Below are 20509 nucleotides of genomic sequence, written 5' to 3'. Positions count from 1 at the left end.
AAATTTGGTTGAAACTGCATGCTAAAATTTTATATTATTTTATTAATTTTAAATCTCTCAAGACATGAAGGTTTCCTGTGAACCTGTGTGTGCTGAGATAGGGGGAAAAAAAACAAAAAACAAAAAACAAAAACAGCAACTTCTCTTTATGACGAGAGATGAAAGGCACTTGACCGACTTGAACACAAAACCTGTTGAGCATAAACTGTTTCGGGCAGCTTTTCTCATCACCTCACCATGCTCCGTTTCTGGTGTTCATGAAACTGAAACATACATATGCAACACTTGATAAATTTGTAAATATTTATCGGTTTATTACAGTTAAAAAGATGTATGTACATACAGAACATCACCAAACATGGTCATTTTCACTCATTTGCAAAGTTGCACTCTGCAACTAGTTGATTTCAGGGTAACTGTCTTACAATGGGGCGGCATTGATTATGTTTTATCATTTACAACCAAGCACACAACAGTGTATTTCCTCTTTTTCATTTGCCAAATAATACTTAGTAAAGGTGTGGAACCAAAATAAAACAACAGAAGGATGCTTAATAAAACAAATCATTGTTGAATTGCTGGTCCAAATCCGAGTTCCTGCTGCCAAGACGCGGCTTTGTATGTACAAAGGTAGAAATACCTCAGATCTGGATCTTGGTCACTGTGGTCAGCATTGAAGACTCACATAGAGGTAGTCAGGTCTGCATCTTCCCATCCAGTCAAGAGACAACTGACCCAAAAACTTGGCTTTCAACATCTGCTCAGTCTGTGGACCCAGATCCCTTTACTGACGTTAACAAAAGAAAAGAACAGTGACTGTCTGTCAGTGTTGATCCGATCAAATCAAATGATCTTAAAGGTTTCGCTTGGTGCACATAAGGCAGTCAAGTAAATGTGTGGTGATGCTGTGTGTGTGTGTGTGTGTGTGTGTGTGTGTGTTGGGGGGGGTTTCTGGTAAGAGAAAGAGCTGGCAGCTTAACATTAAAGGGCCATTCCACCAAAAAGGACTTAAAAAAAAAAATTAAAAAATTATGCAGTTATGTGCTCTCAAGATGAAGAACTGATCTGACGACATCAAACTGAACTGAAAAGGTGCAAATTGTGTTTGTCTTTTTATTTTTGAAACGAACATCATTATTCCTTTCTGTACGATAAAGCCAACTGTTGGTCAGGATGTGGTTACAAAAAGTTTGTTTGTTAAAGATTCAACAATCTCAGGTCTATTTACATTTACATCAATCTCATGACTCCAACCTGAACAAATGGCAAAAAAAAAAAAAAAAAATCTTCGCAATTTGTATGAAGAACCCTGTCTCTGTAGAATAAAAATGCAAGCCAGTTTTTGGTGGAATTCCCCTTTAATGCCAAAGACAAGTGAGACGCAGGCTAATGAACATCCACTTGGTAGCATAATGGCATCATCTTCCATTGCACTCGTCTTTTTTGTAAAACTCTCATCACATTACAGATTTTGTAATACTGAGTCTACTGTAATGTCAGATTACTGTACAGATTAAAAGGAAAAATAAGACTGAAAGAAACTAGACCCAAATTTACATTGTAACGACCAGTTGCTTGTCATCAAGTACAGTCAGTGGCCATAGACACAAGGAATAGCCAAACAAACACAGAAAAAAAGACCATTAAGGCTGCTTGTCAATGTAGATTAAGTAGGATAAGCATTGCCACACAATGCTTTGATATCTTTTGCAATATACAAAAAGGGAGCATTTGCAGATACATCAAATAGCCACTAAGTCGAAGTCCTCTATGCAAAAACGCCCGATCCTGACCCAGACAAGTCATGTCAAATCTGCGTTCAACATGCTTCTTTCCTGTACAAAATCATCAGGCAAGAAAAAGACAAGTTGTATGATCCAGAAAAAAAACAGAGCAAAAGGAGCGAAATGACTTTGATTCTGCGATGCTCTCCACGGCCTAAAATCACACACAATAGAAAAATAATCACCACTTATACTCCAATTATTGTGGATGCACCAGTATGCAATAAATCGTGGTAACTTTTGATCCACCCAGTCACACCTGTGACTGAATGGGTCAGTCTGTGCTCTCCACCTCACAATAAAACTACATTCCAGGATCTGATAAATGCTCTCCGGTCGATTAGGCCAGTTTCTGTCCCATCTCCCACCATCCTCTGCGTCTTCATACACAGGCATTCTCAAACTTGCAAAATGGCACATGAAAAAGTAAAAACAGAGAGACTGAATGTAAAAATGGGTCACAGCACTCTTGCTGCATACCTAATGCACATCTCACTTTTGAGTACTCGTTGAAGGCATTTTTCACACAATTGTTTACAGCTAAAAGTAAATACACAAAAAAAGAAACTTCCAAAGCTTTTATATAAAACCCAGGAATGCAATGCCTCCGGTGTGTTGTTGAGCGAGAACACAGAAAGCCCTTTTTACAATTTTTTTTGTCTTTTTTTGACAGTCTTGTACTGTAACTGCGTTTAAGCTCAAATATGCACCTTGTTGTGTCGTCTCATCGTTCTGTCCAAACGATTTGATCTGTGAGAAAACCACGGGGCCTGACGTCAAATCGAAAAGGTCAGTGGATTTGTCCCTCGTCAGGTTTTCGATTGAAGTCTGTATCAGTGTTGGGAGTGGATCGTTTCCCGCCACCTGCCTGCCCGCCCCTCGCCCACCCGTCTCATACAGCATATATTTCAGTCCACGATAAGCAGCAACAGGTTCTGCTGGTAAATTAGAAGCAGCGGTACATCATTCCCCTGACCCTGCCCCACCCCGAGGTGAGCTGTGGTCATCACTCAGGCTTTCCCCCTGTAGGAAGCCAAACCACAGCCCACTAAAAACACACCAAGTTGATGCAAAAAAAAAAAAGAAAAAAAAGCAGACCCACATATGTCAACACAAAACAGATTCGTGATTGAATATAGAGCTGGGATGCAGAACATTTTCAAAAAAGAAAAAAAAAGTTTGGTTTGATTACCTTTTGTTGGGATTTTTAATGTACAGTCACTTGAAATAATACTAATTGAATACATGGTTCATCATTTAGAAAAAAAAATAAAGAGAACACTCAATGCAAATTGATTTAAAATAAACAATCCCGATCTGAACTGCAGTAAGCCATTTCACTTGCAATGGAGAAAGCAGGATATGGGAACCTTGAACATCTCAAAGCCCCACAGACCCTTTTACAGTTCAAGAGAGCAACTTCCTTTTAAGATCGACAGGATAAAACTTCCCCAAAAGAAAGTTCTGAGTATATTCTGAGCCTACTAAACTCAACATTTATATTTAATTGATACAAATCTACATGATAAACCATTTGTTTAACAGATAAAATACTTCTTTATGAAACAAAATGCCCCCATTCAAAAGAACCAATGAGAGGCTACTGTGTGTTTTTTCTTAATATAGAGGATGCCAATGTGTGTTCAAAAAGTGCGTAAGAGCAGCAGCATTGCTGGGACAGTGTGGGACACAAAAAAACGATGAAAAAAAAATTAAATTACAAATCTAAATCAACTGAACATTTCCACCACGTCACTAAGATTCTTAAGAGACCCTGTTAAAAGAAAAAAAGAAAAGAAGAAAAGGAAAATTTGACTAAAAAAAGGAAGAGTTACCTGTCAATCTTTTATTAGCAAACCATTTTTGAAGCTCTGATACACTCATCAGTTGCTCCAGAGAGCCAGAAAATGTCTCTTTAAAATCACCTGATATGTTGGTCAATGATCAACTGAATGACAGCTACGCAGCCCAACACTGAAGAGAATATCAAATAAGTAAACATAACTAAAAATTGCACTCAAGGCAACAACCAGGATTTGTATACATGTATAAAAACATCTCCTATCATTTATCCCATCACCGACGCATGTTTGACTTTTTCAATACCTTTTTGTCACACAAAAGCATTAAAGACGGGGGGGGGGGGGTCACAGCACCACCCGTTTTGGAGAAAAGTCCAACTTGCTTTTGTTGTCCAAGCACATATGATTGGCATTTTTCATATGTATACATTACTAGCTTAATGTTCAACAACTACTGCTGCTATTTGTTTGTTAAAAGATCTCCAATCACCCTGTTTTACAACTGATATCACTCACTTTGACAGATTAATGCAACAGCAAAAGGAACACCAAAAAAAGGAAAAAAAAACTGAAGTAAAAACAGCAGTAATAAAAAAAAAATATTGAAATAATTTATATCTTTGTATTCTCATGGACAATTGTTGTGTTTAGAAATGAACCACTGGATCACTCTAAACATAGGCACAGTTTAAAAGGAAACGTAAAAAAGGTTAAAAAAAATACAAAAAAAGGAATTATAAACACGCTGTGATTAGAGCTTTGTTCTCTATGGTCAAGAAGCAGTTAACATAAGTTATGATGTTTGAAGATGGTGTAAAAAAATACAGAAGCATATCAAATGAAAATAAAACAAGATGACCAAGTACGGCAGCAGCAGTAAATGTGAAGTTCCAAAGTTATTTTTTTGTGGTTTTTGCATACAATTGTATCCTTGCTCACATAATAGATGCTTGTAATTACTGTAAATACATTGGCAATGGGAGCATGGTTTATATGGTTAAAAGACTTGCCACATAGCTCACAGTTACTCAATATATATAACGTTATATATCTTCAGTTTTGGCAAAGGGAATTATTTTCCTCTTGTATGATTTGGAATGAAAGATGAGCGGGGTTGGCTGGGGTCCTAAAATGACCGTGATAAACTCTGGAGTAACAAAGAAGTCAAGTCTCCACAGATTTGCCTTGTTTCTGCCCAAGAAGGGTGAAAGAAAATTCTCTCTTCTTCGTCCTCCTTGTGTCTGCCCCCGACACTGATTGTGGCAAGTCTGCTTTCTTTACAGTGTATGATACACATAATGGGGGCGGGCAGGCAAGGGGGCGCAGAGCAAGTGGAGGGTTTGGAGTTAAGTAGGCCTGGGATTGAGCTGCTCTTGGCTCAGACCATGGCACGGTATGGTCCCTGCATCTTGAGGAACTGGATGATGAAGGAGGGGCCTCCCGCGACAATCTGGGGCGGCAGATGGCTGAGGGGACAGTTCTCGATGCTCATGATGGACAGCTTGCTGCAGAGGGCCAGCTCGAAGGGGAGGCTGTGCAGGTTGGGGTTGTCGTTGAGATACAGTTCCTCCAAGTTTTCCAGTGTACCTGAGAACAGATGCCACGAAACAGTCAGAAATGAGCCACTTTCTCAGGAAACTCTTGATTAGCCACACCCATATCTGGTTTAAGACTCACCCATTCCAGGTATGGGTATGGACACAGATAATTTTGTTGTTAAACAGATCATGGTACACTTGCACATCCCTGAATCCTAATAATCAGGCTTGCCACAAACATATAGCGATTACTGATTACTGTACTATTTTTTTTTTATGATTTAGCCTTTAGACTCAGAAATGTCAAAAAAGATGTGTAAAAGCCATCACAATTTGTAACACCAATGGTGATTTCCCCAAGTCTCACTTTTATCCGACCATCAGACCGAACAGTATTCAATGTACTATCACATCAAAGAAAAACAAGGTAAAAGAATGTTTGGTATCTTTGCTTATAGAATGGTATGTAATGGTCATTTAACTCAAAGTCCACCATATGTACTGTTGTGTGGATAACTGTAAAAAAAAGTTAAACAACAGCACCAGTTTAGGGGAAGTCACTGAAGACTCTGAAGGGTTGATTATGACTCTTAAGACTTTCTCAAGGCTCTGGTGCATCTCACTAAAGTTAAGGACACTTTTCTAGTAAATGGCAAACTATTAACAATGATGTTTATAAATTTCATCCAATCATAGTAAAAATGAAAATGGTATTGTTTCTAAATGGAAACCTAAACACCTCCAAGCCATAGGTTTAATTCAATTCTGGACTGCTCTAAAAATACACCCAGCTTTACCTTCTTCCTTCACCCATTTTTATCTCTGGCTTAACTCTTAACCTCAGCAGTAACCAGCCTAGCTACTGGACCAATCGCTTGGAGGAAGGGTCAGAGGTGGGACACACTGGACTGCTAAGCTCTTAAATCCAAACGAGTTTAGCTTTTATCAAGATAACAATATTAAACTTTACATTTCAAAAGTAAAATCAGTATCAACTCTTAAAATAATGTTGATTGCACAAATAAAAAATAAATGATGATACATACTGAAGGTTAGCCAACAACAACTTCCATGTATATAAATATACAATATGCAGGTCTGACACTAAGTGAGAGAACTGACTGGAAGTATTTCAGTTTTACATATAAAATATTGAGTTTTTGAAAGCAAGAATGGTTATTATTATTGTTTTTGTGCAAAGTGTGAATCAGTTTTGGCAGAATTGTGTGTCAAAGGTCAAGACTGTGCTTTCAGACAATAAAAAGAAAGATTTCCTCTCATCTCCTTGACAGACAGCAACCATTTAACTCGACTCTACATTGGCAACTCCACCACTCCAGGACACTGCCCTTGCAGTAGCAAACTAACATTTTTCGAGCCACGTACAGTTGAACTGAGCATGTTACTGATCTACTCACCAATCTCCTCTGGAAGGTGCTGCAGCAGGTTCTCCCCCAAACCAAGATGAGTCAGGTTGGTGAGGTGGCCGATGCCTCTGGGTAACGTAGTCAGCTGATTATTCGTCAACACCAATTTCTAACGAGAGAGGAAGCACGGGAATTTTAAAATGTGCTCTGAAGGTTTTGATGGAATGAGAACTGCATCTACCAGTCACACAGAATAATTATAACAAAGAAACTTAAATTAAGTTAACAAACATACTGTGGAAATATACATATGCCTCTGACTGTCAACACAATCAAAGCATTTATCAGCCAGTTACATCCAGGTGTCCATATCTCACAGAGACCAGCTGTGCATGTACAGTAACCAATTACTTCAAGCTAAAATGATTTGTACATAATGATTAGGATTAGGCTCTCATTTGTACTTGATTTAAAGATACTACATCAGTTTGAGTATCTTTAAACCCACAAAAATGGGATTGGATAACCTGGATGGTTTAATTGTTCTGAATTGGCATATTCACTCAGATTCCCTGGTTCTTATTACTGGCCTTTTCTTTTCATGCAGAAATTCACCTTTATTTAAAGCAAAATTAGAGACATGAATGAGAACAAAGAGCCTCAAGTATAATGGAGTGAGGTGCATTTCTACGGAACTTACCTGTAGCTCTTTAAGATAAGCAATTTCATTAGGCAGACATTCCAACTTGTTCTCCTCCAAGTCGAGCTCCCGTAGCTTTCTCAAATTCCCAATACCATGTGGTAACTTCTTGAGAAGATTATTGGACAATATCAAAACCTGTTAAGAAAATAAAGTTTTTCACAATCGTATTTTAGCGAATGAGCCAATAGTGATGCCAACATCAGGAATCGGTCTGATACTGTGTGCGTAAATCTACTCTGATTGAATTGCACCCAATACCACTTTACGGCACCGTGATGTTTTTGTCAGCTGAGCAGAGCAGGCAGGAGGGGGAGCAATGTTAGCAGTGTGGAAACATTTTAGAATAAGCGATGCACGCGGTCAGGGAAAAATGTGGTATTGCTGCAAATTAGAAACAGATCTGAAGTGACAGTCTGACATCATGACATTTACAATAAAACACTCCTAAGACAGAATTAAATATTTTTATCACTGTTGAAACCCGAAAGTAAAAGTATGAACATTTTTTAAAAATGAAAGGAATGAAAAACTCACACTGCACATATACAGTATGCTGCTGTATTATTATTATTATCATTTTATTATTTAAGACAACTTGACAAGGGCACAGTATGACAAGTCTGTCATACTTTTCATCCATTTTTGCAGAGCCCTATCTTCAACCAGAACTTAGATCACTATAGTTTTGAGGAAATCCGTGTGTGCAGTGGTACTTAAGCTATCTATGTTTATTACACCAGTCATTAGCCTCAAAGATCCACTCATAAGATGAGGGTCGTGCTGTTTGAGCAAAATGGCTCCAACACTATTCCTAATTACTGGTTGCAAAAATTACCAGAGTCATGTAATGAGAATTTCTACTTCTTCAGTAAACTCCCTGGATACTGCACTGGAAAGTTTAATTCTCACTCACCTCTAGAGAGACTAAACCACAGACATCCTCCGGAATCTTTGTCAGCTGATTGGTGGCCAAGTTTAGCTCAACCATGCTAGTCCATGTGCCAAAGTCCAATGGCAGAGATGTTAACTGGTTGTCCTGGAGAAAACAATGACATTCCTTTACTAGCAAAATAAGTGACAGAGGGTCAAGACAAGGACAACACTGTCCACAAGGAAAAGGAGACCAGAGAATTATGCCAGCTATGTTACCTGGTGCCAGGATGAAATGTTTCCAGTGGAGATTTAAATCCAAACTACTTCCAGTTTGAACACAGTTAGAAGTTGAGGGCTTTAAAGCTCATACAAACTTAAACAAGAGGTGCTGTTCACAAAGCCTTAGTTCTCAGCAATGGTTGAGCTATATATCAGCAAACAGTCGTATTTTCAACTCAGTTCCACTCTGCAGTGTTGAACTAAATCATGCAAATGGTGTTTAATATACCAGGAAATACTGGGTACTGTATGAAAAGGCAGTATTTTATTATTACATCATTTCCTGCACTACTTCTTCTCATTATGACAGATTTGCAAACTGCCTTCAAGAATATCTCTCAAAAAGTATGCATCTCATGCATCTGAGCTTCTTTAAAATAATGAAAGATGCATCATTGCACTTTGTTCTGTTAAAGTGCACAAATACATCCACCTTTACAGTACCAGCTCAGTTATTAATTACACATGTAGACCAGCCAAGAAAATGCTGAAAACATTCAGCACAATGGCTTTAGCTCCTCAGGTTTGCATTTCTCTCAATGTATGTTTCCTCCAAGGTTTAAAGTTTCTCACTCATGTGAGAGAATCATGTTTTTTCCTAACTAAATTCCATTTGGTTGCTTCAGTTTCAGGATCCTGGTACTGGCATGCTGGCTCAGTGGGACTATTCAATGTACCAAAGTCAGCATTAGCAACACCTGTGCTTTTCTTACCACAGCAAGTCAAAATTGTCTTTAATATCGTATGATAACAACTGACTTTGAAAAAAACAATATACAGCAGGTGAAAGAAAGTTAAGATTTTTTGTTCATAATTTCTGCATTGTTTTAGAAATTTAAGAAACAGTTGACTGAAGAATTGTACTAATTTCTTTTACTAATTTCATGCATATGTATACCTTCATGTTAAGCTTGCTTAACACTTTGGCCCTGGAGAAGATACCAAAGGGTATCTTGTTGATGCGGTTGTGCTCCATGTTGAGGGAGTAGATTGTGGAGAACTGGGATGGTCCACCCACAGGGTATGACTGGAAGCAGTTCCTTGCCAGTGTTAGACTGGTCAGGTTGACCAAACTTGACAGTAGGCCCTGATGAAGCACAGACACAAACATAAGACACAACCCATAAGATCAGGACAGGATTCTCTCACTACTGGCCTAACCCACACAAAGTATTTTGTTTGTGTAAACCTGCATCGACTATTTCAATCTCCCTTTTAACACTACCTATGTTTTACCTTTCAAAGTCCTGTTGCTATATGAAAACACAACATCCAAGCTAGCATCCTACATGCTGAAACCAGCAAGTATTGATAAAGATTTGTATTATGCAATAAGGCAGGGCTGCTTGGTTCTTTTGCAGAGAACTCACTTAAATTTACTTCTTTAATTTAATTTTACCCACTTAAATGCCTGGCCTCACCTTTACCTTCCCTCATGCAAATGTTCAACCAAACAAGTTCCCCCTAACACTATTTTGAAAGAGCACTGTCGCTGCCTCCTGGACTTTGTGCTCCCCAAGACGACTGTGACTGCTTTAAATAAATACGAACAAGCCAGATAGTTTTTTTCTCTCTGAATAACAATGGGTTCAGCCAGACCTTTCTGCAGTGCTGGCACTAGGCAAAAACAAAGTGTGAGATACAACAGACTATATCATAATTGGCTGTGATAGTTTCTCTGGATGCCCCAAGTGGCCTCAGACACACACTATAATTTAACTGATCAAGGCTCCAACATGAATTTGTTGTTTAGAGGAAATGATTAATTTTGCAACTAATGATTAATATCATTACATGTTATTATGTAGCAATTATATTTGAGATTACATTATACTTTTGGTTCACTTACCTCTGGCAGCACTGAAATGTTGTTGTTCTCAAGGTTTAGCTCCTCCAGTTCTCGACATTTGGCTAATGATCTGGGGATGGCTGACAACCTGTTGTATCTCAGACCTAAGCGATTTATGCTTGCCAGATTTCCTACAACAACAAAGAAAAATGGCTTTAAAGTGAACTTACACATTTATCAAATCTTGTTGGAGTCACAGAGTGATAAAATAAAACAAAAAGCATATATATAATCTTGCTTTTGAGTCCGAAAATACACTTAAATTACCTATAGTCTCTGGGAGGTCCAAGAGCTCATTGTGCTGCAAGTCGAGGTTGGTTATCTGTGTGCAATTCCCAATCTCCTTTGGCAGGTGCTCCAACTGGTTATGGGCGACATCCAGAGTTATGAGGTTGCATAGCTCCCCTGCAGAAAGATGCACAGCAAATTCAGATATTTATCTAATTCCAAGATGAAGACAATCACTTATTTATTTCACTTCCTCTTTAAAGAATCAGAATCATAAGAACAGATTATGATATGTAAAATACATTATGAGCAAAAGATGTCCTGCACTCTGTATGTAAATTAAAAAAAAGGCAGTCAACTGCCTCCCATAATTAACTGATTTTTCTTAGCCGCTATGCTAAACTGTTGACTTGCCTTGCCTGTGTTTCAAGGAGCTGTTCTGTCTTTACATATAGTTCTCACCTATCTCTGCGGGCAGCTGTTTAATCTTGTTCTCACGAATGCTGAGCATAGTGAGCTTGGACAGGTTTCGGATGTCCTTCTCCACGGTTGTGATGCGGTTGAAGCGCAGGTACAGCGTGGTCAGAGATGTTAGCCGGTAGACCACAGCCGGTATCTCTCGCAGCTTGTTGTGCCGGAGGTCGAGCATACGAAGCTTCTTAAGGGAGTCCAGGGAGTCAGGCAAACTGGTCAGGGAGTTCTCGCTCAGGGCCAAAGTGACCAGGCCTGACAGACAACACAACTCAGCCGGCAGGCTCTGCAGCTTGTTACTGTATAAGTAGAGTTCAGCCAGCTGCGTCAACTCCTTAATGGAGGTGGGGAGCATGTGAATGGACCGTTTAGATAGATCTAGTCTCATTGAATTCTCCTCCCGGCATTTGTTAAGCTCTTTGATCACCTCAGCATTACTGGATTTCTTGCGCGTACCTGGTGCCGGGTTAGGCCGCTTTATCGTATTGTCAACAGAGAAGGCAACACCTGGTGTTGAGCTGCTGGTGTCCTTCTTTCCTTCTTTGGCATCTTTCCCTTTGGTCTTCGTTTCTTTGCCACTATCCTTGACTAAGCCAGCCAGAGCCTTGGCTTCCTTTTCCCTTTCTTTCCCCACTGGACCACCTTTGGGGTCCTTTTCTTTAGAATCTTTTTCTTTGCCTAAAGTACTACTCATGTCGACGTTATCGGGCCTCCTGCAGAGTTGCTCATGGGAGTCTCTCTTGTCAGGTTACTTATTTGGAAAAAAAGGGACACAGACAGCCAAGAAGGCTGTTAAAGAAAACATCCCTGTGCAGGCCCACACATTTATGATTATCCCTCAAATAAAGGCCTTGTGATCCAAAGTTTTTTTGTTTTTTTTTTGGATGCTTTTGATACTTTGTTCCTTTGTTAAAATGCCATGGGAGAAAAAATCCTTTGAAGTAGCTGGATTGTGGCACCCATGGGCCACATACTTAAGTATCTGAACTGCATACAATCCCAGGACCTTCGGATAGAAGTTCTTTCAGGCTGCAACGGTCATCAAGGTTTTTTTAATCCCTCAAAGATTTGCTGTTGGGGAAAAGAAAAATATATTTCAGTCACTGTTAGAATTTAATTTTAACACTTTACAAACATTGCCATCTTTTTGAATTTCAACTATTGAGTGGGCAGCCTAAGTGCATTTTGTCACTATAATTTCAGACAATAATAATAAATTCCTGAGGCTCCTTTGTGTTTTCTGCCAATTTACAAAGAGAAATAAAATCTATTTCAATGGAACACCAGGAACAGAAACATTTTCTTCTGGATTTTCTGCCCTCCTGCATCCACAACTTTTGTTTCCTACTTAAAGAAAACACTCCATCAGAATTTACAGTACTATATACTGTGTGAACAGTGATCAGACTATGCTTCCACAATAACGAGAATGGGTAAATGAAGAGGAAATTGGGAAAATGCTATACTGCATTATTGTGTTGATTTGTTTCATTGTTTTGTTTCCCATACTTTCATTTATTTCTGGTCTCCTGCCACAAATAAATAAACAAATAAGTAAATAAACACCTCCCATCATATATTTATTTTTGATTTTTGTTTGATAGAAAGTTTGACAGTTTAACTCAAATGCATTAAATTTAAATCATAAGAAAAGTCAGTGACGAACACAACATGGTTCATAAGCATATCGACCGATCAACCCATGTGTATTTTTTTTTTCCAGGGTCCACAGCGGTAATTACTAATCAGTTACTTTGAGTATGTCAATTTTAGCTGCGTATTTCAACTTTCTGCTAGTTTGTGTCTGTCACAAACATTTATTTTTTCAGTTCACTAAATTTATTTGATACCTTTAGTTATTAGTTACTTTACAGATTCAAGTTATCCAGTGTTGACAGGGTATTATCTGTGGTGTGTAACCAATAAGGTTAAAAGGATGAGTAAGACCACAGAGTAGTATAGACACACCCAAAACCTTGAATTTTAACAGTAATTAATTTGATAAACATAGCGGGGGAAAATACTGAGAGATACTGAAAAAATGTTGAATACCAGACTGATAATCATTCTATCCATAATCATATCCTTTGATAATGGAGCGTCCATCGAGGCATACACAAACAGCCAATCGTTTAACAGGTATGTTGCTAAGTTGCACCATCAATTTGTACCATGACAAAAACAAGAGAGAGAAATAGAGTGCAGACAGTGGGTAAAACTAGAATTACCACCTTGCACTTGTATGCCCCCATGCATCTGCCAAGTTTACATCCATGTCTGTGCAAACTCATTTATGTATTGACAGATACAGAGCATCTTAAACTTGGAAGCTCACAAGATGCAATCAGACCAATTTCAACACTAGCACCCAAGATTAGTGTCACTAATTCAGTGTTTGAAAAATTATGAAACATGGCCACAATCTCCATTCTGTTCCTGACTTATGGAATTGAATAAGGGCCAGAAAAGTGTTTATTATAATGTCACAGTGAAGTTGATCTTTGACCTTCTGGCTACAAAATGCCATCACTTCATTATCTTATCCCATTTGACATTTGTATGAAAGTTTTTATAATCAACATATGAATTCTTTACCTTTAATGAATAATGCCCATCCACCCATTTTTGTAGTTACAACTTGGGCAGCTGGCAGGGATGATTTCAGCAATTTCCTTATTCTAGTAGTCACATTAAATCATTACTGAGGATCGAGTATCACTGAGATCTGTGCAGATATTCACAGTTGACAGTTACACCATTGTGTCCCACCCACAAAAACAGGGTAGATTAACATTAATATTTATTATAGAAAAACAGTGAGTACTATGTATGTTGGACGAATACCGATGTCCAAATTGAGTACTTGCATACTCTTGCACATCCCGAGAAGCTGGCTAGTTTCAGGATAAATTCGTGATTTTTATCAATAGTAATGACAAAGCCATTAGGATTTCATTCATTCAGTCTTATGTCTGGATAAAGTGCAACTTAACCATGTGTTGGTTTGACCTGCTGAGTTTGTCAGTGGAAATATTAGTCTGGTGCCCTGGTGTAGCCATGATGTAGAGATGCATTGTCTGTAATATACTCATTTTGCACCCGTTTCAGGAACATTTTGCAGGTGAAAACTCCTCTGAAGAACTGCTGTTAGTTGAAAATATTTAATTGCTATTTAATTAATATTTTAATTGCTGGAAAAGAGCCTGTCCAGGTCGTCCTGCCCCAACAAATCCAAACACTCTCTCAACAGATAATTTCCATACAACTACAAGATAATAAATGAAATATTACAAATATATTCAAATAAACCATCATTTAAATTAATTTTAAGGTGGGCCTACTGTGGGCTTAGTGTGCAATGTATGTCACATTACGCAGAAAAAAATAAAAATAAAGAAGGAACCTTAATACCCTGACATTTATTCTTCTTTACACGAGACAAATGGAACACTTCAACAGGTTTGGCGGGTTGTCAGTAGCATGAGTTATGTGGTATTGAGTGTGCTGTGCCAGCCCAAGCAAATCTGTTGCATGTACTAAGCATAACCTCACACCAACTTGCTCCTACTAAACAAACATGGCCCAGCGGGTATTGACATTACTGTAAGCCTACAGCTGCACCTAAATGTGCATTCAGGCAACCCCCTATGAAGTCTTTAACGCAACAACCACATTGAATATTTAGGTCAAAAACATCCAGATGAAAGACACAGCCCTTTGAATCTTTACGTGACAAACTAAGCCAGAATGTCTCTCTGGTGGACTGTCTCTGTTTAGTCTCTGTTGCTGTTGTACCCCTGTAACTGTGTAAAGCTCTCCTGGTTTGGTTCAGGATCAGAGCTAATTGAAAAGGTTAGGACTGCTGAGAGTAATCTTTAGAAGTGGCCTTCAAAGCATGAAGCCCCCACAACAACAGGTCATATGACCTTTTGGGTAAAAGAAATGTTGGTTCAATAGCAGCCCTCCCTTACATGATAGAATGCTTGACAATGTGTTCTGTAAATAAAAAAGGTATCCATTGCTCTTTCAGCCTGTCATAAATAAGAGGTCGAAAATCTAGCATTGGCTGTAAAGGGCATACCTGTGTACAAAATAATTAATAACATAAAATGAGAAGAGCCAGGCCAGCCCTATTGCTAGGGTCATCTAAACCAAACTGTGCAAGCCACTTCCTTTTATGGTTGTACTCTCCATGTCCCTGCACTGGTGCATCGTTCTGGTCATCACAAACTGCATATAAACTTCATCTGTATGGATTTAACTCTGTATTTAAAGATTTAACATGTTCTGCTCAAACTTAATAAAATACAGAATTAGATTACAGGAAAAAAATAACATCCAACTGAGCAAGTTCATATTGTAGCTGATTTTTTTTAATGTTTGTAAAGGCATTTATGAAAATTATATCAATACTGAAATTTTTGACAAAGAACACAACCTTGGTTGCCCATGCAAGAACTCTTTATCATTGTTTACCAAGGTCATGTAAACAAAATATTAACCATACCAAAGTAGGCATACTCTAAGCTGCATCTTTCAAATGCATTCAGAGTTTTCTGCCAAACGGCACAGCAATTTAATATTCAGATGACCAAAGATTCTCTGACTCCAGAGGGGGGAAAAGAAGACAGCTGTGTTAGAAAACCACAGTAGCATGAGGTTCATGATATTGAGTTACTTTTCCACCCCTGACAAGTTCCTACTTATTGCGCATAAATGTAATGATTGGACAGAGCTAACAGTTTGGGTATAAATGAAGGCATATATGCTGAGACAAACAACCCCATTGATTGTGCACAGCAGAATCACTTGGTGACCTTACATCTAAATGTGTTTTGATCAGAAAACTGCTCATTAAAAGTAGATATAAATACGGTTCAACTCACACAGCTTTGGAGAAAAGCTAATGTATGTCAATCAGTACTAACACAACATCTGCTGGACTTTAAGGCACTTGCAACCCACATAGAAATTACATTAATTCAGTTTCCATTAGGGCTATCTTGGGTCCATCTGATAATGCCAGTGCATTTAGGCCCAAGCAGAGCTGTATACTTTACCATGATTGTGTTTATGCATTACAATGCGTTTTGGATTTAACAGGAAATGCATCAATGAAAGCTAATTAGGTATAATACAACACATGTGTAAAACAAATGTGCTATTATATGACAAAATGCATTACACAGTCGGATTAAAAAAATAACGTAATCTAAGATCCGGCTGCTGTGTTATTACATGACATTATGCCACCAACCAAGTATGAGACATTACACAGCAGGAACGATCTAGCCTGTCAATTTAAATGGTTATCCGTTTAATACTGGGGAACAAAATAGCAAAACAGAGGTGAGGTGGCAGTTATGAGCTATAGATAGGTACTGTTGCTACACAGCGCTCCACAGGACCTAGCTAGCTTGATGGCTAATTTAACGTGTGCCAATGACAAATCCTTGGAAACAGATTACCGACAAAACGGTACCAGGTCGAGAAGTCAAGTCGCTTTTCGAGATTAATTAATTTACATAATATGAACACCTCAGGAAACACATACCAGGGACGGTGCCACTGTAGGATCACTACAGTGACAATAACAGATTGACGCGAATAGTAATTGCTAACATATACATTGCCTTGTGAGTGTTAACCTAACATCATCCAGCTAACTAGTTGTCGTTAGCCAACTCACGTAGGCTGAAAATGTCTAATGTTAGCCAAGCCAGCCTTGAAACCGACTGCGAGGAAATATCTCCAATACATATCCCTAGCGACCAGTCTTCAATGACAGAAAACACACTGGCTAAACTTAATAAAGCGACTGACAACAAGGCAGGAAATAAACCCAGCTAAGCAAATGTCAGTTATACTAGACTGCTAACTTGCTAACGTCAGCTAGAGAATAAGTTAGCGCCCCCCCCGCTAACAGTATTTTAGCGAGCGATCTTCAGTAAAACAAGGAAGAGTAACAGCACATCCAGAAAGAGATAATAAAACAAATGTCTATTGCTAGGCGTATTAGACTTTGCGTATGGCACGTTTTCCTTGTCAGACTTATTCACATCCAGCGGTTAGCTTTATCTAGAGCAGCGCTAACTGTGTGTATGTAGGCCTGAGCAGAGCGGCTGTCGGACGCGGACCGACCCGTCGTTCACCGTGAGTTCGACCGAGGGGAAACCTCAGCTGCAACCAGCTGAGCGCAATCGGGTAGCAGGCACCCGAGGAGAACAGCTGGTGGAGGCAGCTGATATCTCAGCACAGCGGCCACTGAAGAAAAACAACGATTGGACTAACATAACACAGTATCTAAGCGCCGTTCTCGTATAGAATATTAGCCGAGGAAAAAAAGAAAACACTCTGAAAAACAGCGGCCATTCCGAAGCTGAACAAAGAGTGCGTTCCCACTCACCACCGCAAAATGACACTTCAGCTTCACACACGCCGTAACAAGAGACCAAAGAGTGTATTCTCTCTGAAGATGCGTATCGTGCTGTGCGGGTAAATCGTCCACTGGTAATGTGATAATTCAACTGTTTTACCTTCAGAGGTGTGACTCCGCCATCCTCGCTGCTTCCTCCTCTTTTCCTACACTGCTGCTCTGCTCCCCTCCCTCTCCTGCCACCAAACTGCGTCATTCACACGCCTAACCAGTGTTATCACGAGATTTTGAAATATAATCAAATATTCGTGGAGAAACATTGGCTTCGTTTACATTTATAGTTTACAAGTAACTGACTTATTTTGTTTCAGTCTTGCATAATAGTGATACTAATAATAGTACTTCATTGTACGTATTTAAAGCCCTGCTTCTAGACTTGTTTTAGTACATGCTCCGTTTGGAATTTGTGTTTTCTATGACTTTTCACGAAAGGTTTCGGCTCCCTTGTTAAAACCTTACATCCACTCCTCCCTCACTGAAAAATCAAGAACATGTGAATAAGTAAATGTTTTCTCCTTCAGTAAAAGAATGTGTATACAGCTTTCTAGTGTCAGATTTTTTACACACACAAGTTTGCACTGTGAAGCAAAACATACTTTTGAGTCCATCAACATTGTTAGCAAAATATACATAAAATATCAAAAATAAAAGTAAATAGTCCTTTTTCAGAGGCTCGCATTATTGTATATTAGATTTTTGGATTGTTATTATTGATACATCAACACGTAAGTAGCATTTTCATGTTGCAGCTTTTTTAGCGCACTGGGGCAATTTTTAATTGCTTACATCTATAGTAATGAATCATATTTTATGATGTGATAATATGCTTTGTATAAAAATGCTATAGCCCTGCGACTGACTGGCGACCACTTCAACGTATACCCCGCCTTTTGCCCGAAGTGAGATGGCATAGGCTCCAGCCCATGTCAATGTAACTGTAACACTGTAACATAAAATGTAAACAGTCAAGACAAGTTCCAGTACCTCAGAATTGTACATATAGGGACAGTACTTGAGTTTTTACCACTGACTGATTGCATAATGCAATAAATATAATTAACAAAGGCACTTGAAAACATGTGAATTTATATATTATTGGTCACCAGGAAATTATAGATTTTGTATGACTCTATTCAGTTGCTATGTAAGCATGCAAATAAATAATTAAATAAATAATGCATTTGGTGACTACAATGGCAGCAAAAAAAGTACGGAATGAATTTTGAAAGCAAACTTACTGCAAATTTGTTTGCCAAACTGGCTACCTGCTGTATTTGTTGTACACATTTAACTTCATTCATGTTAAAAACATGTTACTACAATAATTATGCAAATCTCTTGATTAAATTAAAATGAACATTGGCAAAATCAACCATAGTCATGATTTTTAGTGGTGTTGTTCTAAAAGCCACCTGTAGATGTCAGCGTGAAAAAGTAATACAACGACGAGGAAAGTCACGTGATTTTGCGGAAGCGTTGGCTTGACAACCGCTGTAATCTTTTCCTGGTGCTAAAGGTGATATTAACGATTCAGTTTTACAAACAATGTTTTTGATTTGACGTGTTCATACTCGACAAGGGGGAGACATGGTAGTGTATTTTTTATCAGTGGTGATCATATTGGAGATGTAGTTCTTTTAAAGAAAGCGTACCGTTACTTTAGCTGCACCTATTAGTTAGCTATGTGCTAAACCTAGCTGGCGTTACGTCTAGCTAGCCATGATTAGAAGACTCCCAATCCTCAAATTAGCCCAACAACTCAGTCGCTTTGCATTAAGGTTGAACGTATTATATTATACCGTGTTATATATTAATGATAAACATCAATATACATTAAAACCATTGTGTTAAAATAGCTCTAGTCCGTATAGAATAAAAACGTCAACAAGATACTGCAACTTAACTGGTTACGGTAGGTTGAATTTCACAAATACACCACAGGCCTGCACACTAGGCTACACTATTTTTCCTTTAGGATGCTCTGATGATGATGATGATGATCTATTTCAAAGTTCTACCGTGCTGCGAATTTACCGTTTTTGATATATACTGATACGATAACGAACTAACTAAAACCAAATTTGAAATTGTACCTTGCTCCCTCCTGTATCGCTGAATCTTATCGCCATGCATTTAATTATGCCAATGCTCGAAGTAAACTTGTACCCTAAACTTTCCCGAATGCCATTTTCCTCAGTTTCCTACTGTCTGTCGTTATTGCAGCAGTCAGGAGTCAAATCACCGTTCATCGTCAACTGAGAAATACCCAGCAACTTTGAAACTATCTGACCCCACACTTGTCAAATTTTTTAAAATCTTTGGCCACTCCTCTTCAGCAGGGCTACTAATCTGTTCACAGATATTAAGTACCCCACCCGCAATACTTTGGTTTCATGAATCCGTGTTATGTTTAACCTAATAAGGGAATACCAATTTGCCTTTCAGCACGCACTCAGAAGACACAATGCCAGAAGTCAAGTCAATATTGAGAGAAGTTCTGCCTAAACAAGGTTTGTACCACAGCAGTTTTACTGTGTGGACAGCGATAGCTAGAAACAAAAGATTGTTTGTGGAGCTCAGTACAACATGTTAACTGTTTAGAAATTTGCAAAAGCTTGCAACATTAGCCAGTGGGTGCTCTGTCCTTTGTACTCCCTCTTTACAGACTCTTTTACAGCTGAACTTCTCTGACATTGTTGCAGATAAGTTATGTTATATTGGGTCAGTACCATAGCTGGACATAGACACCATTGGTGTGACAGCTATTTAAGGTACGACACTAGAATGCCACAAAGAGAAATATCAACTGCAGATCTGGCTGTCTCAGTTGCAATTACTTAAAGATGTTTGAAGGTAGATCATTTCTCATTGCTAAAGTGCTGTACATTTTTTTTTGAAAAATAGCAACAATCATGCTGTGTGTGTGTGTTTTCATTATGTTTGCATGTAAGCCAAGTGTTTTCATTATGTTTGCATGTAAGCCAAGATTCATTTGAGTGTGAGAATTCATATAAAAATCTGTTCTGGCAACATCCACAGGGCAACTTTCCATGGAAGATGTTCCTACCATGATTCTGTGTAAGCCAAAGCTGCTCCCACTCAAATCAGTCACCCTAGAGAAACTGGAGAAGATGCAGATGGAAGCTCAAGAGGTTGTCAAACAGCAGGAACTGGCAATG

At 38.6% G+C, this 20509-nt stretch overlaps 1 protein-coding gene across 3 annotated transcripts; it reads right to left on the bottom strand.

Annotated features, from left to right (window-relative positions):
• Nucleotides 1-289: 289 nt before the first annotated feature.
• Nucleotides 290-19566, bottom strand: shoc2 (SHOC2 leucine rich repeat scaffold protein). 3 transcript variants are annotated; one of them, XM_046408135.1, is made up of 9 exons: nt 19424-19566; nt 10886-11965; nt 10463-10600; nt 10196-10326; nt 9245-9433; nt 8108-8230; nt 7192-7329; nt 6543-6660; nt 290-5173 (listed from the first exon to the last, which is right to left on the bottom strand). In XM_046408135.1, the coding sequence occupies exons 2-9, from the start codon at nt 11586-11588 to the stop codon at nt 4965-4967; spliced, it is 1749 nt and encodes a 582-aa protein (XP_046264091.1). In that variant the 5' UTR covers nt 11589-11965; nt 19424-19566; the 3' UTR covers nt 290-4964. The 3 variants fall into 3 exon arrangements, with proteins under 3 accessions (XP_046264091.1, XP_046264080.1, XP_046264102.1); XM_046408124.1 differs by lacking the exon at nt 19424-19566 and adding an exon at nt 17431-17540; XM_046408146.1 differs by lacking the exon at nt 19424-19566 and adding an exon at nt 17301-17448.
• Nucleotides 19567-20509: the final 943 nt, after the last annotated feature.

Source organism: Scatophagus argus, chromosome 2 (assembly GCF_020382885.2).
Source record: "Scatophagus argus isolate fScaArg1 chromosome 2, fScaArg1.pri, whole genome shotgun sequence".
In the NCBI taxonomy this organism is placed as follows: Eukaryota; Metazoa; Chordata; class Actinopteri; family Scatophagidae; genus Scatophagus; species Scatophagus argus.
This window is presented reverse-complemented; position numbering and strand designations above follow the sequence as displayed.